Below are 25,628 nucleotides of genomic sequence, written 5' to 3' on the forward strand. Positions count from 1 at the left end.
GGAAATTGTTCTTGTGTTCATTGAGATATTGATTAAAATCTTACTTTTCAAAAGGGGTGTACTCATTTATGCTGAGCACTGTATAAGGAAAAACAACCATGGGAAAAAAGGCAATTATGGAAGCATGTGTACAAATAGGTTATTTGTTTATACAGCAAAAATAATGGCTGGTAGTTTTCCAGACTCTTCCAAGAAGAATGCGAGCTGTGTGCATCAAGTAGTTAATGAATAAAGTATTTGTATGTCAATAGTTTATTTTAAAGAGCAGTCTGTTACAAGTATACTGTCAAGCATTTTTTACTTTTTTCTTATAATGTAAATTTGTTTCATGACACTTTCACAAGGAGAACCATGCTTTTTTTTTTCTCTAAGGATTTAATATACTTCTAAGTCATGTTCATGAATTATGCAGCAGAGATGGGAAGAGGCATTCCACTTTACTAAATGCTTTCATGAGCCTCACTTGCCTCGGGGCTAACTGACACTCAAACAAAATGTTTGTCTTTAAGAAAGGCACACTGTGCTGTGCATATCAATGTTACAAGTAATGTACAAATGAGTCACTTGTTTCCATCACTCACTTATGCCTCCAGTGATGCATTAATGGCAAATGTGTACATTTATCTTCAAGTCTTCTTTGGAGTCATATACAGTATGTGGATTTATTCATTTTGGAGGCGCGAAGTGCCAACACTAAAGTGCAAAATGAAGCTTCCATTTTTTTGCTATCAGTATACATTATCCTGATATCATTTATGAAAACAGCCCACTGCCATGCACCATGAATATTGTAAAATTTGGAGGGTTGATAGTTCAGTGGTAGAAGCATTTTTCGTGAGTCCACACAATTGTGAACTGTGTTTTAGGGCTTCTTGGCCAACTTGTATTAAACAAAATCTAAGTTCACCCAAAAAGCAGTGGCCTGTGCAGAAGTTTTTACCATCAAAACAGGCACAGTAAAAATAATACAGAGCCAACTGGCTCTCTCTTCAGCAGTGCCGCTGCTTGAGCCTTTGGCTTTTTACTAGTCCCTCGGACCATCTTTCACAGTGCCCTTATCTTCCTGTGGCCTGTAGCTCTCCTGGCTCTCTCAAACTTCCTGGCTTTCCCAGTCCCCTGAGACCTCTAGATCCTCTCAGTCCTCTGGATTCATCCAGTCATCTCAGCTTGCTCAGTCCTCTAGTCTTGCTTACCTGTCTTGGCTCTATCAGCCCTCTGGACAAGGATTCTACTGTCTCCAGTATGGAGTACTGTCTCTTGAGTGGAGTACACCTGTCTCCTAACAGGAGTCCTGAGCTATGTCCAAGCCTGTCATTATATTGGGTATGGAGTGGACACCTGCACTCTTAGCCTGTTAGTTTTCTGTGAGACCTGGAGACTAGGTTGGAGACTTCTTCCCACCAAAATAGTGGTTTACACAAAATAGTGGGCGTGTCTTAAATGGGCGTGGCTCAAAGGGGGTGTGGTTAGAGTCTTAGATGAATGAGGGATGGAGATAGAAAGGGGCGGGAGAGGGATGGAGGGACAGCAGCCCCAGATCCTACACAACTATAGAAATATGTGTATTCTAGAAAGTTTAACAATCAGCAGATAAAGATACTCCAAACACCTGGTGTTAGCACTTCAATCATCCCGGGACCATATTTGTTATGGTGTCAGTATGATTGAAGTGCATTATTTCTATTATTTCATTGTAATATAGAATGAAATCATTCAACTCACCATAATGCCGAATCAGTGGGATCCTTGAGCGTGTCACCTGCCACGTCGCCTGCCAACAGCAGAGTCCGTCCTTGCATCAGGTGTCCCCAGCAGAGTCTGTCCTTGCATCAGGTGTCCCCAGCAGAGTCCGTCCTTGCATCAGGTGCCCCCAGCAGAGTCCGTCCTTGCATCATGTGCCCCCAGCAGTGTCAGTCCTTACACCAGTGTTCCCAGCCTCAGTCCTTACATCAGTATCCCAGGCAGAGCCATAGTTACCCCCTCATACATAGTTACCCCCTCCCCCTGTACATAGTTGCCCCCAGTAAGTAGCTGCAGTAGCTGTATTTAGGCCTAGGCCAACAAGGCCCAGGCCTAGGGCGGTACTTTGTGGGGGGCGGTGAAAAAGCCGCCACCCCACCCGCCTCCTGAGTCCCGGATCCCGCGGCCTTCTCCTACACAAATGCGGGCTTTGCTGTGGTGCGATGGCGTGCTTGGCGGGGGGGAGAGACTCCGTCCCCATAACCGGCCGGTGTCTGGCTGCATGTAATTTGGATGGGCGAAGAGGAGGCAGAGCCTAAAGCTCCGCCCTCTACCCTCCTCCTTTCGGCTTTCTTGCCTCGCTCGTCTCCTCGGCCAGGGGCAGGGTCTGTCTGATGACAAGACGAGGAGGAGGAGAGAGAGAGAAGCACGAGGGGAACCCCCTACCCTCTAGCCAAGACAGCAGGTAAAATAGAGTAAATTACTATTACTCTTCTATTGTGCACATGCATGGGATCACTTTATTGCAGCCAATCTGTGCTAAATATGGAAATTAATTTACAGATCATGATATTGCAATAAAGTGGTCCATTGCTACAAACTCATTAAACAGTCCACCTTCAGTGAAAGTTCATGTACTGCAAACTTTGCAGTACATGAACTTTCACTAAGACCCCTTTCACACTGGGGCGTTGGCGCCGTCGCCGGTAAAATGCTGCTATTTTTAGCGACGCTCTACCGTCATTTTTGCAGGGGTTTTTGGCCACTAGTGGGGGTTAAAAGCGCCCCGCTAGCGGCCGAAAAAGGGTTAAAACGGGAAAATCGGGACTGTTGGCAACTATGATTGAGCCATTAGTACTAAGGCCTTTTGCTCACAGTATGCAGAAGAGGTAAACCTAGAAACTCAATTATTAAAAAAATACAGTTTCTTCAATTCTCTAAATAATCCACCTAATATAATTTTAAGGAATTTTGAAATAAACAATGTTGCTACTTGTGGAAGTGAGAGAATACATGCACAAGGTACAAACAAAAATCTCAGTGTTTGCCACATTCTAGATAATAGCAGCAATTACTGCAAAGAAGACCTAGTAGCAGACCTGGAGTATGTGCCCTGGTTGTATGGGTCTAGTAACACCCCTAACTAAGCGAAATAGTTGTCACCGTAGCTCGTATCCCAATTGGAATATTTCCCCTCTATTTCTTATACAGTGACAACTGTGGAATGTTGAGGTTCCTATCACTTCTGTCCTAGAGACAAACAAAGAGGGGTAATCTCCTCAACAAGGCAAAGAAAGCATTGAACACCTGATGGGGCTCTAACCCCTCATAACTATCCAGTACTAAACAAAAGTTTTGGCCTCCTTGTATACAGGGTAAACATAGGTGGCAAATTATTCTGGGTGTCATTTTTTATGTTCCCTTCCAGTGTCAGAAATTTACATGCACTTGTAAGTTATATTCCAAAAAGCTGAGTAGAAAAAGTATGGATAAGACTGGAGAAATGTTAAGAACGTTAGTGCCAAAAACTGTCATTCTATCCCCACAGCCACTACTCAGATTAAAGCTTCCCATACATTAATAGATTTTCGTTGACTTTACAAATGTCATTGACATTCGTTGACCTGACAAATGTCAATCTGAAAGCACTTCAAAATTCTGTTTGCTTTTAACATTTGACTTTGAAACAGATGGACTTTTCCATAATGCAAACCACACACACTGTTCATTCGAGAACATTTTTCGACCCTGTTTCTTTGATTTTTCTTGTCACTGTGGTTAAAAACAAATGTCGAATCGACCCCACTAAGGATTAGTAAATCAAACAAAGGTTCTTATAACAAAATATTTAGAACAGAATTTACTAGTGTACGGCCAGCTATAAGATCTGCGCTAGAAAATTACAGTGAGAGTCTGAAAGTGATGGGTGACAGTGGGGAAATGAGAATTCTCAGTAATTACACACAGATACATACTGATACACACAGATAGATACTTATGTTACCCTGCAGCAGATTGTTTACTATCTGTGAAATGTAAGGTAAACTGTGACGCATGTACATTTATCACCAGCTGATTGGTTAAATGGTCTTCAAACCTCCTGCTGAGAAATACAATGCCAGTTTCCAAAAAAAAAAGCTTTTAGATCAATACGGTTTGATACTTACTTTAAAGGAATTATACTTCTAGCTAAACTGAAAAGTCATACTGTAAAAGTAGTGAAGTCAGGCCTACGCTGTGTAAGGTTAAAGTAAGGAAGACGTTTTTTAAGGTAAACCTGTATTGAGAACCAAAATTTAAAGTGAACGTTTTCTCCAAACTGACTGAATGAAACTACAGGTGAAATTTTTTATGACCATTTTCATATCAACACATGTAAAAACTACAAATGGGGGAAAAAAGGGGGAAATTTGGGACTTTAAATGAAGCCATGGCCTGGTAAGGTCATGTGCCTCCATCCCTGTCAATATGAAAAAAAAGGGAGCAAGAAGGTGGGACTTTGTGTGAAGCATGTGGTAGCAATTGAATAGAATGGTGGGTATTAAAATATTTAATATTCTGTAGATACATATATATACATTCCATATACAAAGATATACACACTAATTTGTGATGTTGATTTCTAAAACAGTGGTAACTGATAATAACATGGTTATAATAATTGATAGCATGATAAAGTTACAGAATCCACCAAAATTCATAGTTGGGTAAACATATATTACATGATAATATATGCATGGCCTATGGCCTTTCTGATCCCTGTGACAATAATGTGATGATGTATGTACATTAGCATGATATTCTATTAAACATGCAGTTGTATGATTCACAAGATCTGGTAGCTCAACGTGTTTTGCGGCTTATATGCCGCTCATCAGGAGCAAGCACGTGATGTATCTTCAAAGGGAAATAGGTTGTCTATGTAAATTGGCTTGGCTTGAGCCACCCAAAGACATCAGTTTTGGGAGCTGAGGAGATATGTTCAGCGACGGTACCCATGACAGACAGCACCCTGGGCGGATCTGGGCACACAGAGCACTCCTAGTGTGAATGTGAAATAATATATATTGATAGGTGGGCAACCAGGTAAAACCAATGTGAAGACTATGTGAGTTAGAAAGGTATTAACAGTGAAATGGTAGGGATAGTGTGTGCAGAGATAGAGGCTAGTGATGATATGACTGGACAGGAGTGAAGGTGGATAACCATGGTAAAAGGTTATCACTTGGACACCTGAATACAGAAGTGAGTGGGGGAATAGAAGAATGGGGTGACTTATAAATGTTCAAAAAGATAATATACCTGGTGCTGGAGGAGGAGGAAGACCATGATCCAAGGTGAAGGGGAGGGGAACAAGGAGAGTGGGACTTTATATGAAGCACATGGTATCTTAGAGTGATCCAAGGTGAGACATGGGAACCAATGTGTGAGAGATCCCTGAGTAGCCCGACCCAGCCAGGGCAGCTGCCTATAAATGCACACCGCCACAGGCCAGCCCCCAACGTCACGCGCACAAGCAATATGAGGGGGAGGAGGCGCCAGCACCTGGGCGGCGATTCGCCTGGCAATTGGCGCCATCACAGGGTCAGTCAGGTGCTCGTGGAGATCAATAATGCTCGTTGGCGAATCAGCTCCATGAGGACACCGCACGCCCGCCATGCATGGTGTAATGTCGATGCGCAGTGACCCCAAGCGTCATGAGAGGCGGGGAGGACACCAGCAGAGCGCATCGCAGCTCCAGGACTAGATGAGATCTGGGCGACGCCACAGGCCATAACACACGCCACCAAGTGCATAAATGTAACATTATAATACACCTGGTAAGTATGGATAAATCGCCAGAATTGGATTGAGCACAAAGTTACAGTTGATTGAAAAAATATTACATTTAACTGGGGAAGGCTAGCATTAGGCCACCTAAATGCAGGATTGTTAATAGGGAATAAAGTCAGCTAAATGCTATCACGTGCTTCCATCCCTAAATTGATAATTATAAATGAGGGGAAAAAAGGGGGGCATTTGGGACTTTAATTCAATTGCTACCATGTGCTTCACACAAAGTCCCACCTTCTTGCTCCCTTTTTATTCAAAATGTAAAAACTACTTGGCCAAATCTGTTTTGTAAATAACATTTCCAAATTTACAAAGATTTTCAACGTGTTGATTTTTTTCCTTTAAATGCACCTGCTTTACTCTGCCTAATAATTTATTAAAAATAATGCTGTAAAAAGGAACAAGAAGATATAAGTGGACAGTGTAAAACATGTGTTCTGCTTTATGAGACTGTAAAGATATATTTTTTAATTATTATTGTAGAATCAAGGTTTGAGTTTGTAGATCATATCATTATATAGAATACAGATGTTGGCAGCCTTGCTATTCTTCTGCCGGAGATAAGACACCTTGCAGGGTGGGTGTGACCTCCTATCATTTGGTCTAGCCTATGAACTGGGATGACTTGATTTTCTGCACTTTTATGGTCAAAGGACAGCTGCAAGGTGTGTGCTTTCTGAACTTGCTTATTATTCTGTATATGGCAGTAGGACTCCAATCATAACAAATAAACGTCAAAGTGAAACTAAGTGTATTTTCAGGAAGTACACATTTCAGAGTTATGACTGTTGCAAGAGTTTGTTAGAGTGGGGCTTTGAGGAATAAGAAAGCATGTCTTTTCTCCCATGTGACAGTACATGGGCCTAATCGGCCAATTGCCACGACATATGGGGAAACGGGAGCAGGGACATCATCCACCTGGGAGAGCTCTAACACTTTTCCCACATCAAAGCCTACTCAGGGTGAACTCATGGGGGTTGATTTACTAAAGGCAAATAGGTGGTTTACTTTGCAAGGGAATTTTTCCTAATCTTAATGAATGTAGTGAAAATTCAAGAAAGGTAAATTCAAGCAAGGAGAAAAAAAAATGTTTTTGCTTGACATGAGTGGATGATGAAAGTCTGCATAGTTTCACCTCATTCACTACGCTAAGGGCCAATTCCCTTGCAAAGTGAAAATTTCCTTGCTTAGAACAGCCTATTTGACTTTTTTTTATGTCAACCCCATGGAGTGAGGTGGTGGTGAGGTAGAGCGGATTGGTGTTATATATCAGGAGACACTGTCTAAGTATGAATAACGATCTCTCTCCTCCCCTAGTCAGTCTCCTCCCCCCTACAGTTAGAACACACCTAGGGAACACAGTTAACCCCTTGATCGCCCCCTAGTGTTAATCCCTTCCCTGCCAATGACATTTATACAGTAATCAATGGCTATTTTTAGCTCTGATCGCTGTATAAATGTCAATGGTCCCAAAGTAGTGTCAAAAGTGACTGATCTGTCTGCCGCAATATCGCAGTCCTGATAAAAATCGCTGATCGCGGTTAACGAGCGTTTCGCAATACGAGAACTGTATTTTTAAAAATCGTAACTCGGTTTGCGAGTGTTGTCTCGCAAAACGAGCACGATTCAGGCCAAAGCGGTGTGCAGTACCGCTTTTGGCCTAAGGTGGGGGGCGCCGGAGCCGAGCAAGGGCCGAACGGCGCCGATCGCAACTGATCGGCGCCGTTCGGAAATGCATGGAAAGTCCCGAAGACAGCATGACGGACCTTGGCAAATCTTGGGTAGGAAGTCTTTCCAAGACTTGCTGAGGTCAGCCGAAGTGTCCTTGGGCCTTTTTGCCCATTTCCGAGGCTCTCCGGCGCCTCCCCGCCTCTGGCAGCATGCGGTATTGCATCCCATTGAAGTCAATGCTGAACAAATTATTTCCGTTTCCATTGACTTCAATGGGAAAACTCGCTTTAATATGCGAGTACTTTGGATTACGACCATACTCCTGGAACGGATTATGCTTATAATCCGAGGTTCCACTGTAGAAGAATACATATCAGCCTAAACTGAGGAAAATTATTATTACTTTTTTTTTTAACCACTTGCTGCCTGCCATATAGCCATATGACGTCGGCAAAGTGGTTGCGATATCCTGACCGGACGTCACATGACATCGCCAGAATATCAAGCCGCTGCGTGTCCCCGGGGGCGCGCATCGCAACGATTGTCTGTCACACTGCAACTCAGATCTAGGTAAAGTGTCTCTGACAGAGACTCTTTACCACGTGATCAGCCGTGTCCAATCATGGCTGATCATGGTGTAAACAGGAAGAGCCGTTGATCAGCTTTTCCTCAGTCGCGTCTGACAGACGCGAGTAGAGGAGAGCCGATCGGCTGCTCTCCTGACAGAGGGGATCTGTGCTGATTGTTCATCAGCACAGCCTCCCCTTGGATGCCCGCCCAGGACCACCAGGATGCTGCCAGGATCATAGTTATCTGCATCATTGAGAACCACCCAGAGAAAAGGCGAAGAGAAAGAGAAACTTCCAACATTACCTGACGAACATAGAGACATCTAAAAAAGGTAAGTATTAAGAAGAAAAATGCAAGGGTGTGGCTGGGGGGCACCAGAGGATTGAGAGGTAGGAAGGTGGAGATGGGCTTTATTAGACCCTCAAAGCTTTCTAATTTATAATTATACTGGCTGTAGCTTCATCTTTTGATGCATGGTTATTAATGGTAGTCCTGTCTATATTGTAGCAGCCTTTGAAAGCACTGCAATCAATAAATCTGTGACCAAGCATTATTTATGTTTAGCCCCCTAAAAACACAAAACAAAAAGTACATTGAAGCCGTAAATGTTTTGTGCAATAAGCATTTACCTTCCGGCTTACAAGCCTTTGGTAACTGATATTATTTTTTTATTATATAATTCTGATCTAATAGCTGCCTTTACATCAGTCTGAGTAATGTTTTCTCTGGCTTCCATTTAATATGATCCACCATATGATTATTTCTCCCAAGTACCTAAAATAGTGACTAATACATCCTTTACAGCAAAAACTCTCATTTAAATTTCATAGCGGTGGCATGTATTAGGATTTGATGGATCATCCCAACTGCATGTTAATAACTGCGCTACTTAAAACTCATAAACAGTATGAATAACCGTTTACCTCAAAGTTACAAGGGATTCTGTAACCATTTCTGTGCACTGGAAGAATATTGTGATGCAAAGCACAAAGGTAGGCTTTGAAAACCCAGAATTTAAGCTGTTCGAGACTACGTATTTAATGCTGAAAGCCATTGAAACTACAGCCAATCAAATAGCATTGATTGTTTATAGATGCTGTAGAGCTGACTTCTGGGAAATCTGATATTTATTTATAGTGAACCTTTACTGTATACTGGAGGGCTTATAATTATGGATCTCTGCATTATTTAGAGCTAGATAAAACAAATTCTTTGAATGTACAAAAAAAGAGATAGGATCATATTATGCTAGTATGGTGTTGCGTCTGTAAAAATCATGTGTAAGGCCATATATAGCTTATGGGATCCAGTTTTGGGCATCACATTGTTAAAAGGACACTTGAATACTGCAAAGCGACTGGACAATTAAATGAATTAAATAGATGGAATAACAGATTACAAAAAAAAAATATTTTTAATTTGAAAAAAAAAATCTTATTCATAATTAATTTGTTCAACTATATCCTAGGCCAATATAAAGATGTGACAAATTAACTATGTATGCCAAGAACTAAAGAAAGGGTAATATAGACATGAAATATATATCAGATAAAGTAGATTATTTCATTAGTTTAGAAAAGTGTTTAAACTAGGAGTGGTTAAAGCATAAGTAACGTCATCTGAGGCCCCAAGAGTATTTGCAAAATTGTGCAAGTATACATTGCACTTGAATATTATGGCTAACTTAGCTCTTAGTCTGGTCTCCTCTGGCAATGCGAGGTTTGCATTGCCTCTTGTTGTACCATTTCAGCCACAGCCATCTTCTCAGATCCTTCTTCAAGCTTGGTGTCTTCTTTCTTTGGTAGTTGGACAGCCACTAAAACTATAAATATCGTACAGGCAGCTCTTATGGCACCTTGCCAAAAGTGTAAACTGCACTGCACATACACTCACCGGCAACTTTATTATGTACACCTTGCTAGTACCGGTAGGACCCCCTTTTGCCTTCAGAACTGCCTTAATTCTTCTTGGTATTGATTCAACAAGGTGTCCTTTGGAGACTTTGGTGCATATTGACACGATAGCATCACGCAGTTGCTGCATCCATGATGCGAATTTCCCATTCCACCACATTCCAAAGGTGGATTGAGATTTGGTGACTGTGGAGGCCATTGGAGTACAGTGAACTCATTGTCATGTTCAAGAAACCAGTTTGAGATAAACTTTGTGACATAGTGCATTATCCTGCTGGAAGTAGCCATCAGAAGATGGGTACACTGTAGTCATAAAGGGATGGACATAGTCAGCAACAATACTCAGCTAGACCGTGGTGGCTGGACCGCCCACTTTATACTGTATATACGTCATTACTTTGACTTTATATACCATGGTTTTGGCAGCAGCTAGCTGCCATAACCCCCCTATTTTTTTAACCAGTAAGCGATCCTCTTTCACATAAAAGTGGTCTTCCGCCACTTCCTGGTCGTTTCCCCCACTTACCAGAGCAGCAGAAATTATCTAAACTTGTGGAGTGATGGGCAGGAAGTTGAGTGAGGGCAAGGTGGCCCCCCACTCGACTCTATGCCCTTGGAGGACCAGAGCGACATCTGATGTCACTTCCACCTAACGGCCTTAAAGAGACAATTTTTCTATTAGTAAACGTAAAATAACATTTTTTTGTTTGCTTGTAAGTGTAAATGTGAGCTCTGAGGTCTTTTTGACCCCAGATCTCGCAATAAAGAGGACCTGTCATGTTTATTTCTATTACATGGCATTTTTTTGTAATATGAATAAAAGTGATCAAAATGTTTTTTTAAAGGGACAGTGTAAAAATAAGAAATAAAAAGTAAAATAAGTAAGAAAAAAAATGTTAAAGCATCCCACCCCTCCAAGCTCATGCGCATAAACAAATGCATATGTAAGTCGCGCCTAGTGTCACCTATGGAGATTTTTAAATACTGTAGTTTGTCGCCATTCCACGAGTATACACAATTTTGAAGAAGGACATGTTAGGCATCTATTTACTCAGTTTAACATCATCTTTCACATTATACAAAATTGGGATAACTTTAATATTTATTTAAATCTTGAAAGTGTATTTTTTCCCAAAAAATTGCATTTGAAACACCGCTGCGCAAATACAGTGTGACATAAAATATTGCAACAGCTGCCATTTTATTCTCTAGGCTCTCTGCTAAAAAAATATATATAATGTTTGGGGGTTCTAAGTAATTTTCTAGCAAAAAATACTAATCTTGTAAACGACAAATGTCAGAAAAAGGCCTGGTCCTTAACTGGTTAATCGATGCTTAGTTGATACCAAGGGGCCCAAAGTGTGCCAAGAAAATATCCCCCGCACCATTACGCCACCTCCAGCCTGAACCATTGATTCAAGGTAGAATGGATGCATGCTATCATGATTTTTACGCCAAATTCTTACCCTACCATCTGAATGTCACAACTGAAATCGAGACTCGTCAGACCAGGCAACATTTTTCCATTCTTCTTTTGTCCAATTTTGGTGAAATTTTAGCCTCAGTTCCCTTTTCTTAGCTGACAGGAGTGGCACCCCGTATGGTCTTCTGCTGCTGTAGCCAATCTGCTTCAAGGTTCAATGCGTTTTGTGTTCAGAGATGGTAATCTGCATACCTTAGTTGAGTTACTGTTGCCTTTCTATCATTTCGAACCAGTCTGCCCATTCTCCTCTGACCTCTGACATCAACAAGGCGTTTTCGTCCACATAAATCCCCCTCACTGGATATTTTCTCTTTTTCTGACCATTCTCTTTAAACCCTAGACATGGTTGTGAGTAAAAAACCCAGTAGATCAGCAGTTTTTGAAATACCTAGAGCCCCCATCTGGCACCAACAACCATGCCGTGTTCAAAGTCACTTAAATCCCCTTTCTTCCCCATTCCGATGCTCAATTTGAACTTCAGCAAGTCGTCTTCACCACTTCTAGATGCCTAAATGCATTGCTGCCATGTGATTGACTGATATTAGCAATTTGTGTTACCAAGCAATTGAACAGGCGTACCTAATAAAATGGCCGGTGTGTGTATGTCACAGTCACTGTTCAATTTTTAAAAATTAGTAGCAAGAAAGAAAAACACCAAAAACACTACCTGCTAGCAATTTGTTTGCAAGTTTGGTTCCACTTTAGGGCAACAGAATTTTTTACTGTTTAAGTTACTATTGGTAAAAACAATAAAGGAATTTAATAAAACAATTGAGTTTTTGTTTTACATCTAAGAGTGCAAAATTGTGATTCAATAAATTGATTGAATTGATTTGAACTGGGTTCAGAAAGAATTTTTTTGCCAAATTGGAAACAGCTACACAGTTTTTTGTAACTATGTAGATAATGAATTCTGTGTGCGAATTCTGACAAAATTCTGAGAAAGAAAGAGGAAGCTAAATAGTTGGAACAAGCTAAATAAGTTACCCATTTATATTGATTGTAATAAATAAATAATGGTTTAAAACAGGTTATTTTTTAGATTTATGGATCTAAAATATTTCCTAATTAAGGGTACTGCATATGCAAATGTACATGAGACTACATGTGAAAAATTAAAGCTGACTTCTTAAGTACCCAGCATAGAAAAACAATAACTAAAATGTATACAATTTATTCAGTGTTTACAGGATAAAAACAGAACCATTTTAAGATTACAGCAGCATAAATGGTTCACTAAAGGCAAACCCACTATCCATGTAACCCCAATTAATTAAAATGTTGAAAACTTATTGGATGAAAAATACATGCATATAATATCATCATATAGTTGTATTTATTTTAGTTGTAATATGAAAAGAAATCTATGAATTTTGCAGCTACAGAGACTGTATTTTCAGATGGGTAGTGGAGGTATATATCAATGCTTATTTGTTAAAGGAGACCCCCACAACCACAGCCCAGGGTTGTCAGGAAGAGCCCCCTCTGCCCCAAAGCACCCCTACATGTTGAGGGCATGTGGCCTGGTATGGTTCGGGGGGGGGGGGGGGGGCGCTTGCTCATCCCCCCTTTTTCCTGGCCTGCCAGGCTGCATGCTCGGATAAGGGCCTGGTATGGAATTGGGGGAGGAACCCCATTCCGTTTTTTAAACATTTTTCTATTGCTGGAAATGGTATTGTATTGCCGGAAATTTAAATGTCTTTTTTTTTCTTTATAAATGTCAGTTCTGCTGCAGCAGGTTCTATACATGGTACAGATGTGCCACATTACAGGCAGACTAAGGGGACCCTTCAGGCACTATATTTAAAGACATTTTTCATTTTTATTGTTTCACTTTAAGCATCATTAAAATCACTGCTACCGTAAAAACGATCTTCTTAAAAAAAATTTTTTTGCATTGATACATGTCTCTCAGGGCAGTACCCGGGCCCCCATGCCTTTTTTATGGCCAGTAACTTGCATATAAGCCTTTAAAATGGGCACTTTTGATTTTTCAAGTTTAGGTCCCATAGACATTAACTAGTTGCCGCCCGCCCACTGTCAAATGATGGTGGGGCGGTGCGGTTCTCGTTCTGGGACGACATCATATGGCAGCATCCCAGAACGGCAGCTCTCACGCGCTCACGGGAGCGTGCAGCGCGGCAATCGCAGACGCACCGTGTTGCTAGGACACGACGTGACACTGATCTCTGTAAAGAGCCGCGTCCGCAGCTCTTTGTGATAGGCTGTGTCCAATCACAGCCGGTCACATGTAAACACAGAGATTCCTGTAATCGGCGCACCTCGCCTCACACTGACAGAGTGTGTGGCGAGGAGAGCCGATCAGCGGCATCTCCACGCAGGAGGACATCTACACATGTAATCAGGGCATTGATCATCAGTGCCCTGATTACAATATAGTGCCAACAGTGTCACCAATCAGTGCCCACCATTGCCCACCAGTGCCAGCATTCAGTGCCCACCACTGCCCACAAATGCCACCAATGAGTGCCCATTAGCGATACCAGTCAGTGCTGGCTATCAGTGCCGCCCATCAATGCCCATCACTGCTGTCGATCAATGCCCATTAGTGTCACCCATCAGTGCCACTCATTAATGCCCATCAGTGCCCATCAGTACCGCCTATCCGTGCCGCCTATCAGTGCCCGCCAGTGCCACCTATTAGTGCCCATCAGTGCAACCTAACAGTGCCCATCAGTGCCACATATCAGTGCCACCTATCAGTGCCCATAAGTGCGGCATATTAGTGCCTCCTCATCAGTACCACCTCATCAATGCCCACCAGTTCAGCCTATCAGTACCCATCAGTGCTGCCTCATCAGCGCACATCAGTGAAGGAGAAAAATTACTTAGTTACAAAATTTACTGACAGAAACATAAAACTATTTTTTTTTCAACATTTTTGTTCTTTTTTTTTTTTTTAGTAAAAAGTAAAAAACCCAGCAGTGATTAATTACCACCAAAAGAAAGCTCCATTTGTGTGAAGAAAATGATAAAAAAATGTGTTTGGGTACAGTGTAGCACAACCGCGCAATGGTCATTTAAAGTGCGACAGAGCTGAAAGCTGAAAAATGGCTTGGGCAGGAAGGGGGTGTAATTGCCCAGTAGGCAAGTGGTTAATAGGGTTCCGAGTTTGGGTCTGAACTTTTGCGATGTTCGAGAATTCTGACGCAAACCGAACAGAGGGGTGTTTGGCCCAACTGTATTTACATCTAATAATTTTTGAGGAATCTAAATAATCAGTAGGTGGTAGAAGGAGTTATATGGATGGGGCTGTGAGTATAAAGACATAAACAGTTTATGCTGCTGTAATATTATGATGGTTTTGTTTTTTAACTGTAAACATTGAAAAAAAAATAATATTCATTTTCTTTCTCGAACATCACGGGACACAGAGCCTCAGTAATTACTGATGGGTTATATAGGTATCACTAGGTGATTGGACACTGGCACACCCTAACCAGGAAGTTCAACCCCCTATATAATCCCTCCCCTTGCAGGGATACCTCAGTTTTTACGCCAGTGTCTTAGGTGTTGGACGTGTAAAGATGTCCTGTGCTGAGCTCCAAAGGGATTATCCGATATCCTATACTGGGGCCACCCAGGCGAACCGGATCCATTCCAAAGTGTCTTTTCCAGGCCGAATTGGATGGTACCCGGGCTTCATGTCCGAAGAAACGAGGTTTTACCTGTAATGCTTCCTCTTTTTAGAGAGCTGGACCCCGCATATCAGAAAATGGTTTTCTATCCTTATTTCTGGCCGGGTGCTTTACAGGCCCAGAACTGTGGATCCCCCTATTCGTAGGGCGCCCCAGTCTCTGAAGGTTTTTTCAAACGGAGCCCACCGTGAGAGGTGAAGATTGGGTCTGCATAACAAAACCCTGCGGCTGGATAAGGTAAATGAGATTCCACAGAATTTTTTTATTCTAGTAGGTTTTCTCCTTTAAGGTAAATGCATGCTATGCCTATTGTCGCCACCGGGGGCTGCCAAGAGCACATACCTTCTCATGCTGACGTCTGTCTTAGTGTTTCCATGCTGCACAAGCTCCTCCGGCCGGCTCAGGTAGGATGGGATGGGGGGCTCTCCTTAGGGATATCTTCCCCCAGACTAGGGGGAGGCCGCAGGTGGTCTGTGAGGTGGTTAGACACCGCACTTTCACCGCTGCCGCCATTTGCCACGTGCAGGCCCCATAACTACCGGCCTCTCTTCTTCCTCCCCCTCCCCCAGCCTTCCTCTATGCTGATCCCGGTGGGTCTGCTCGCACTGGAAGCGCGCGTTTTTCGAAAAACGAAGGGGGTGCGGTAGAGGGGGGGGGGGGCGGGGCATCAGCACAACGTCCAGCATGCTCAGACGCCTACAGGTGCCGGCTGCAGGCTATTAAAGGCACAGATTACTGGTGCACTAAGCCTTTTGGAGGGACGCAGAGCTGACGGTCGCATGTAAGGTGGGACACAGGCATTCTCCTAGGCAGCATTTACTAAGGTAACACCAGACTGGGTATTTGGTAGCAAGGCTTTGCCAGACTACATCGCTCAGCAGTCAGTGTTCATTGTGTGATACCTCCACCTTGTTGCTTTGCACTATGGGTAGAAGAGGTTCAAATACCCCAAGAACCAGAGACTCTAGGGGATCTTGTTCAGGTTCTGAGGACCCCCTTTCTGCAGCATCCTCCCCCCTAAAGGGCCAGGGATGGCTAGCCAGGGAGAGCCATTGGGGTCAGGGGCTACACCTGCTTTTGGCACTTCAGCCCCTGTATACATTACACAGGAGGTTTTTTCCTCAACCATTAATGGTTTAGAGGAAAGGTTAATGGCCGTGATTGCATCTTCACTCAGTGGAAGAAAACGCACTAGGCCTTCCTCTGTTCCCCAAGACCCTCAGGCAGAGGAGCTCTGAGATAAAGGAGAGGAATCCCTTTCAGAGGATTGGGATGGGACGGATGATTCCTCTTCAGAGGAATCAGGTGGAGAGGGGCCCTCTTCGGCTTCTCAGGATGAGAAGGTCTTAGTGCAGATCCTTACTGGATTGGTCCGCTCCACATTTAAGTTGCCCATATCTGAATCAGTTAAAGAACCCTCTTCTTCTTTAGGGTCACTGAAACCTCCTCAAACAGCACATGCTTTTCCTGTTCATAATTTACTTGAAAAGCTCCTTTATTCTGAGTGGGATAACCTAGATAAACGTTTTTTTTCCGCTGAAAAAGTTTTCAACACTTTATCCGATGGAAGAAAAGTTTATTAAAATGTGGGGAATACCGGCCATTGATGCCGCTATTTCCTCCGTAAATAATAATCTGACTTGTCCTGTAGACAATGCTCAGATGCTCAGGGATCCGGTGGATAAAAAGATGGAATCCCTATTGAAGGATGTTTTCTCCTTGGCAGATTAAGTGGCTCAGCCTGCAGTAGCAGCGATTGGAGTCTGTCAATACTTAAGAGACCATGCTAAGCAGGTCATCAGAGTTTTACCTGAACAGCAGGCCCAGGGGTTGGCTAACCTTCCAGCGGCCTTATGTTATGTTGTTGATGCCATCAGAGATTCTATCATGCAAACCTCTCGTCTTTCATTGGGGTTGGTGCATATACATAGAATCCTATGGTTGAAAAATTGGTCAGCCGAAGAACCATGTAAGAAACTTCTGGCTGGGTTTCCATTTCGTGGTGCAAGGTTGTTTGGAGAAGACTTGGATAACTATATCAAGAGAATCTCTTGTGGGAAAAGCACTCTCTTACCTGTTAAGAAGAAGAGTAAGTGTCCCTCTTTCAAACGGACTCTTTCCCCAGCGCCAGGGGCTTCAGCCTCCAGGCAGTCACGACGGCCTCCTCCGTCTGGGTCAAGAAACAAGAGTCAACCCCAGGGACAAAAGAATTCCTGGGGGAAGAAGCCTACTAGGCAAAACACTAAGACCTCTTTATGAAGGGGCGCCCCCGCTCGCTCGAGTGGGGGGAAGACTGCGACAGTTCTCAAGGCTCTGGCAGGAGGACTTCCAGGACAGATGGGTAATCTCCACGGTAGCCTTAGGGTACAAGCTGGAGTTTCAAGAATTTCCCTCTCCTCATTTCCTCAGATCAAGTATCCCCAGAGATCCAGAGAAAAAGCAGTCACTCCTTCTAGCGTTAGAGCGACTTTTGTCGCAGGAGGTCATTATGGTGGTTCCCGCGAAGGATCAGGGATTGGGCTTCTATTCCAACCTTTTTACGGTCCAAAAACCAAATGGGGATGTCAGACCCATTCTGGATTTAAGGGATCTGAACCGATTCCTAAGGATTCAGTCCTTTCGCATGGAATCAACTCGGACAGTAGTCTCCACCCTGCAGGGAGGAGAATTTCTGGCATCAATAGACATCAGAGATGCATATCTGCATGTGCCCATTTTTCCTGCTCATCAGAAATTTCTGTGCTTCGAGATAGGGGGGCGCCATTTCCAGTTTGTGGCTCTGCCTTTTGGGATAGCCACTGCACCTCGAGTATTCACAAAGGTCTTGGCTCCTCCTCTGGCCAGATTAAGGGTCATAGCATACCTAGACGACCTGCTCTTGATAGAACGGTCGGTAGCCTCCTTGAACGGGAACTTGAGGACCACAGTCAAGTATCTGGAACACCTAGGTTGGATCCTCAACCTAGAAAAACCTTCCCTAAAACCAGTAAGATGACTGGAGTATTTGGGTCTGATCATAGATACAAGCCAGGAGAAAATATTTTTACCTCAGGCAAAGATCACTGCTTTAAGGGAGCTGATTCTGGCAGTCAGGACCAAGAAGGGTCCTTCTGTCCGCCTTTGTATGAGGCTGCTAGGAAAGATGGTGTCTTCATTCGAAGCAGTTCCCTATGCTCAGTTTCATTCAAGACTGCTGCAACACAGTATTCTGTCGGCCTGGAACAAGAAGGTTCAGGCATTAGATTTTCCGATGCACCTGTCTCATGCGGTGCGTCAGAGCCTCAATTGGTGGCTAATACCCGAAAACCTGCAGAAGGGGAAGTCCTTTCTACCGGTTATCTGGACGGTGGTAACAACAGATGCCAGTCTGTCAGGTTGGGGAGCAGTTCTGGAACAGTCTGCGGTTCAAGGGGTATGGTCCAAAACCGAGAGGACCTTACCCATCAACATTTTGGAGATCCGTGCAGTATATCTAGCCCTAAAGGCCTGGACTATCAGGGTTGCCCGGTCAGGATCCAGTCCGACAATGCCACAGCAGTGGCTTATGTCAATCATCAGGGAGGCACCAGGAGCTGAGCTGCTCAAAAAGAGGTGAACCAGATCTTAGTCTGGGCAGAGAAGCATGTGCCATGCATATCAGCAGTTTTCATTCCAGGGATAGAGAACTGGCAGGTGGACTATTTAAGTCGCCAGCAGTTACTTCCAGGGGAATGGTCTCTGTATACTGACATCTTTTGGGCCATATGCCAAAGATGGGGGGTTCCAGATGTAGATCTCTTTGCATCCCAATTCAACAAAAAGATAGACAGATTTGTGGCAAGGACAAAAGATCCTCTTGCATGTGGGACGGATGCGTTGGTGATTCCGTGGCATCGGTTCTCACTGATTTATGCATCCCCGCCTATTCTGCTACTGCCACGACTCCTTCGCAAGATCAGGCAGGAAAGGAAGTCAGTACTTCTGGTGGCCCCCGCTTGGCCCAGAAGGACGTGGAATGCGGAAATAGTAAGGATGGCGGTGGGTTCCCCGTGGACACTACCGGTACGCCCAGACCTGTTATCTCAGGGTCCTGTGTTCCATCCTGCCTTACAAATGCTAAATTTGACAGTTTGGCTATTGAGACCCACGTTCTGAAGAGTCGTGGGCTTTCAGTTCCTGTGATATCTACCTTGATCAATGCTAGGAAGCCAGCTTCCAGAATGATTTATCATAGAGTCTGGAAAGCTTATGTATCCTGGTGTGAATCCAGGGGTTGGCCTCCCAGAAAATATGTGATAGGTAGAATTCTTGATTTTCTACAATTGGGCTTAGAGATGAAGCTGGCCTTGAGTACCATCAAGGGCCAGGTCTCGGCCTTATCGGTATTATTTCAACGGCCACTTGCTTCACATTCTTTGGTCCGAAACCTTATGCAGGGGGTGACGCGTCTTAATCCTCCGGTTAAGGCGCCCCTAAAACCCTGGGACTTGAACTTGGTTCTGTCTGTGTTACAGAAACAGCCTTTTGAACCAATACGTCAGATTCCTTTGGTCTTGTTGACAAGGAAGTTAATTTTTCTGGTAGCCATTTCTTCTGCTAGAAGAGTATCAGAATTAGCAGCTCTTTCCTGTAAAGAGCCTTATTTGATTGTACACAAGGATAGAGTAGTACTGCGCCCTAATCCTAGTTTTTTACCGAAGGTGGTTTCAGATTTTCATCTAAAGCAAGACATTGTTCTGCCTTCCTTTTTTCCAGATCCCTGTTCTCCGGAGGGAAGATTGCTACATTCTTTGGATGTAGTGAGGGCAGTCAAGGCCTATCTGGAAGCAACTGCTCAGTAGGGATGAGCCGAACACCCCCCTGTTCGGTTCGCACCAGAACATGTGAACAGGAAAAAAGTTTGTTCGAACACGCGAACACCGTTAAAGTCTATGGGACACGAACATGAATAATCAAAAGTGCTAATTTTAAAGGCTTATATGCAAGTTATTGTCATAAAAAGTGTTTGGGCACCTGGGTTCTGCCCCAGGGGGCATGGATCAATGCAAAAAAAGTTTTAAAAAACGGCCGTTTTTTCAGGAGCAGTGATTTTAATAATGCTTAAAGTCCAACAATAAAAGTGTAATATCCCTTTAAATTTCATAGCTGGGGGTGTCTATAGTATGCCTGTAAAGGGGCGCATGTTTCCCATGTTTAGAACAGTCTGACAGCAAAATGACATTTCAAAGAAAAAAAGTCATTTAAAACTACTCGTGGCTATTGCATTACCGGTCCGACAATACACATAAAAGTTCATTGATAAAAACGGCATCCGAAACGAAATCCATACCAGACCCTTATCTGAGCGCGCAACCTGGCAGGTCGCAGGAAAAGAGGGGGGGACGAGAGAGCGCCCGCCCCTCCTGAACCGTACCAGGCCACATGCCCTCAACATTGGGAGGGTGCTTTGGGGTAGTCCCCCAAAACACCTTGTCCCCATGTTGATGAGGACAAGGGCTTCATCCCCACAACCCTGGCCGGTGGTTGTGGGGGTCTGCGGGCAGGGGGCTTATCGGAATCTGGAAGCCCCCTTTAACAAGGGCCCCCAGATCCCGCCCCCTACCATTTCACTAAAAAACTGTCAAAAATGTTAAAATATAAAGAGACAGTTTTTGACAATTCCTTTATTTAAATGCTTCTTCTTTCTTCTATCTTCTATCTTCCTTCATCTTCTTCTTCTTCTTCTTCTGGTTCTTCTGGCTCTTCTGGTTCTTCCTCCGGTGTTCTCGTCCAACATCTTCTCCGTGGCGTCTTCTATCTTCTTCTCCTCGGGCCGCTCCGCACCCATGGCATGGGGGGGAGGCTCCCGCTCTTCTCTTCATCTTCTTCTCTTCTTCATCTTCTTCTCTTCTTCATCTTCTTCTCCGGGCCGCTCCGCATCCATGCTGGCATGGTGGGAGGCTCCCGCTGTGTGACGCGTCTCCTCTGCTGACGGTTCTTAAATAATGGGGGCGGGGCCACCCGGTGACCCCGCCCCCCTCTGATGCACGGGACATGACAGGACTTCCCTGTGGCATTCCCCGTGACGTCACAGGGAAGTCCCGTCAAGTCACTGTGCATCAGAGGGGGGCGGGGTCACCGGGTGGCCCCGCCCACCGTTATTTAAGAACCGTCAGAAGAGGAGACACGTCACACAGCGGGAGCCTCCCTCCATGCCACCATGGATGCGGAGCGGCCCGGAGAAGAAGATGAAGAAGAGAAGAAGAGAAGAAGATGAAGAAGATGAAGAGAAGAGCGGGAGCCTCCTCCCATGCCATGGGTGCGGAGCGGCCCGAGGAGAAGAAGATAGAAGACGCCGCGGAGGAGATGCTGGACGAGAACACCGGAGGAAGAACCAGAAGAGCCAGAACCAGAAGAAGAAGAAGATGAAGGAAGACAGAAGAAAGAAGAAGCATTTAATTAAAAGAATTGTCAAAAACTGTCTCTTGTAATTTTTAACATTTTTGACAGTTTTTTAGTGAAATGGTAGGGGTACCCCCTTACCATTTCACACAGGGGGGGCGGGATCTGGGGGTCCCCTTGTTAAAGGGGGCTTCCAGATTCCGATAAGCCCCCCGCCCGCAGACCCCCACAACCACCGGCCAGGGTTGTGGGGATGAGGCCCTTGTCCTCATCAACATGGGGACAAGGTGTTTTGGGGGGCTACCCCAAAGCACCCTCGCAATGTTGAGGGCATGTGGCCTGGTACGGTTCAGGAGGGGGGGCGCTCTCTCGTCCCCCCCTCTTTTCCTGCGGCCTGCCAGGTTGCGTGCTCGGATAAGGGTCTGGTATGGATTTTTGGGGGGACCCCACGCCGTTTTTTTTTTTTAATTTTGGCGCGGGGTTCCCCTTAAAATCCATACCAGACCTGAAGGGTCTGGTATGGAATTTAGGGGGACCCCCACGTCATTTTTTTTTAAATTTTGGTTCGGGGTTCCCCTGTGGGGAATTCCCATGCCGTTTTTATCAATGAACTTTTATGTGTATTGTCGGACCGGCAATGCAATAGCCGCGAGTAGTTTTAATAGAGTTTTTTTCCTTTGAAATGTCATTTTGCTGTCAGACTGTTCTAAACATGGGAAACATGCGCCCCTTTACAGGCATACTATAGACACCCCCCAGCTACGAAATTTAAAGGGATATTACACTTTTATTGTTTGACTTTAAGCATTATTAAAATCACTGCTCCTGAAAAAACGGCCGTTTTTAAAACTTTTTTTTGCATTGATCCATGTCCCCTGGGGCAGGACCCAGGTCCCCAAACACTTTTTATGACAATAACTTGCATATAAGCCTTTAAAATTAGCACTTTTGTTTTCTCCCATAGACTTTTAAAGGGTGTTCCGCGGCATTCGAATTTGCCGCGAACACCCCAAATTGTTCGTTGTTCGGCGAACTTGCGAACAGCCGATGCTCGAGTCGAACATGAGTTCGACTCGAACTCGAAGCTCATCCCTACTGCTCAGATTCGCAAAACGGATGTTTTGTTCATGCTGCCAGAGGGTCCCAGTAGAGGACAGGCAGCATCAAAAGCTACCATTTGTAAATGGATTTGACAATTGATTATTCAGCCTTACGGTTTGAAACAGAAGATTCCTCCATTTCAGATCAGGGCACATTCCACAAGGGCTATTGGTGCTTCTTGAGCAGTGCATCACCGGGCCTCTATGGCTCAAATCTGCAAGGCCGCAACCTGGTCTTCATGCCATACATTCACCAGATTCTATCAGGTGGATGTGAGAAGGCATGAGGATATCGCCTTTCGGCGTAGTGTGCTGCAGGCAGCGGTACAGGGTCCTCAGGTCTGATTGCACCCTACTTGGTTGTGGTCCCCCCCTCCTCAGATAGCATTGCTCTGGGACATCCCATCAGTAATTACTGAGGCTCTGTGTCCCGTGATGTTCGAGAAAGAAAATAGGATTTTTTAAAACAGCTTACCTGTAAAATCCTTTTCTTCTGATGGACATCACTGGACACAGAGGTCCCGCCCCTCTTCTAATACACTATATTGCTTGGCTACAAAACTGAGGTATCCCTGCAAGGGGAGGGATTATATAGGGGGTTGAACTTCCTGGTTAGGGTGTGCCAGTGTCCAATCACCTAGTGATACCTATATAACCCATCAGTAATTACTGAGGCTCTGTGTCCCGTAATGTCCATCGAAAGAAAAGGATTTTACAGGTAAGCTGTTTTTAAAAATCCTATTATTGTTATTTTGTTGTTGGTACCTCAAAAGACTGTTTTTTTTTTTTACATGAAGTAGACTATCTAAAATAATTATCTAAAGTAATGTCCCTGGTTATAAAGTAAATTTATTTTGCACATTTCAAAGGTAAAAGTTGGGACAATTGTCAGCACTTTCCATTTTGCCCGAAGCCCACTTAGATCGAAGGAGTCACACTCTAATTATAATAAGCCTTGCTCCTTTGAGGTGACAATCTTACCAAAACTAATATATGAGAATATCTGTGGCTTTTCTACTAACTGTTATTATATTTTAGCAGGATGATGTCAAGACGGCTCCATTCTTTCCGTTCTGGGGGTATTTCAAGGAGTAAATCAGAGGGAACATTAATTGATTTTGATGGACAGAATGTGTCAACAAGCAAACCAGGTGAAATCTCTTTTATATGATCTTTTCCAAATACACATTCGCTTTGATATATGAGTTCTTTGGAATACAAGCATGTTTCTGGAACGAATTATGTTCGCAATCCAAGGTATCACCGTAATGTTTATTGTCAGAAGATTTATGCCATTTTCAGTATCAGAAGTTAGTCTGACTTTGAATGCACCAGTGTCACAAAACTTTCAAAGTTAAATGGCCTTTTAAAACAAGTTTAGTGTTTAACCACTTCAGCGCTGGAAGTTTTACCCCCTTAATGACCAGGCCATTTTTTTGTGATACTGCACTGCGTCACTTCTACTGAAAATTGTGCGGTCATGCGACATTGTACCGAAACAAAATTTATTTTTTCCCACAAATAGAGATTTCTTTTGGTGGTATGTGATCACCTCTGGAGTTTTTATTTTTTTGCGCTAGAAACAAAAAAAGACAGACAATTTGGAAAAAAATATATCTTGTTTACTTTCTGCTATAAAACATATCCAATAAAAAAATGGAAAAAATAGAATTCCTTCATCAATTTGGGCCAATATGTATTCTGCTACATATTTTTGCTAAAAAAAATCCTAATAAGTGTATATTGATTGGTTTGCGCAAAAGTCATAGCGTCTACAAACTAGGGGATAGATTTATGGCATTTTTTTTTTTTTTTTTAGTTTTTACTAGTAATGGCGGCGATCAGTGATTTTTAGCGGGACTGCGACATTGCAGCGGACAGATTGGACAGATTGGACACCTAACTAACACTTTTCACACTTTTTTGGGATCCAGTGACATTACTACAGTAATCAGTGCTAAAAATATGGACTGTTACTGTACTAATGACACTGGCAGGGAAGGGGTTAACATCAGAGGTGATCAAAGGGTTAAGTGTGTCCTTAGTTGGTGCTTGTGGGGGATGGACTAACTGGCTGAACACAGGGATCTGTCAGAACGGCCATCTGCCTTGTTTACATTGGCGGATCCCCGTTCTATCTCTGTGGGGAACAATGGTGGGTGCCGGACCCACTGATTAACTCCTCCTGTGGCCAACCAGCGTGTGCGCCCCCAGCGGATAGTGCACAAAATGACATACAGGTACATCATTTTGCGCAATAGACCCAACCTGCCGCAGTATGTGTGTTGCGGCCGGCTGTGAAGTGGTTAATATCATCACTTGGAGAAAGCCGAAATAAAGATTTATCCACACCTGCTGCTTTTCTAATTCTTTACTTTAACAAGATGTTCCATCCCACAGCACTTTAGCAAACTTCTCAATTTTCAAGATCCCTGAAGCTTCACACAGTTTTTCATAAATACTATATTTCTTCATCTTTGATCCTGTCCTTAGGTACCTTCTCACAAGATTGTTCCCAGATCTGACCCTGAGTGGGCTCCTCTAAATTTTCCTTCACCTTACAGTACATGGCCACCGACTGAGACCAACTCTTCCTACACATTTTACTAGCTCCCCAAAGGACAATATATGGACTACAGGGAGACCCTTCTCCATGACACACCCCTAGGTGGTACTAAACTATACAGAGGCTTAAGCCCTGCCTACAAGTGTGTTGGTTTAATCAATTAATTTTGCATAATGGTTGGTGTTACTGAGGTCTAGGTAGGAGTTTGTCCTTTGCCTATATTCTTTCTTAGCCCAGAACATTGGGAGATATATTTATGGGCTCTAGCATGATCTGTTATGCTTTTGAGATGTGCAATTTGGCTTTCTTGAGGCTTAAAAATACTAAATCAATTTTCTGTGATAAATGTTATTAATAATGATCAATACGGAGTGTGGCCTTGTATTTTTATCTTATTTAAATCACACATGTTGATTTATTGTTTTAAGGAGGTGAAATTTTGAGCTTTGACATTAACCTCCCTGGCGGTATGATTATTTCAGATTTTAGGTGCTGAAAGCGGTACCATTATTT

The 25,628-nt window shown here is 43.6% G+C and overlaps 1 protein-coding gene across 2 annotated transcripts in view; it reads left to right on the plus strand.

Moving 5' to 3' along the window:
• Window positions 1-25,628, plus strand: part of MACC1 (MET transcriptional regulator MACC1) — an 83,657-nt gene that overhangs the window by 33,331 nt on the left and 24,698 nt on the right. The window contains exon 2 of one of the 2 annotated variants that reach the window (XM_073630057.1): window positions 23,588-23,700. In XM_073630057.1, coding sequence (XP_073486158.1) covers window positions 23,592-23,700 — 109 coding nt within the window. In that variant the 5' untranslated portion in view covers window positions 23,588-23,591. The remainder of the gene's footprint in view (window positions 1-23,587; window positions 23,701-25,628) is intronic. The other variant, XM_073630058.1, reaches the window with a different exon arrangement.

The sequence above is a fragment of the Aquarana catesbeiana genome, linkage group LG05 (assembly GCF_042186555.1).
Source record: "Aquarana catesbeiana isolate 2022-GZ linkage group LG05, ASM4218655v1, whole genome shotgun sequence".
NCBI lineage: Eukaryota > Metazoa > Chordata > Amphibia > Anura > Ranidae > Aquarana > Aquarana catesbeiana.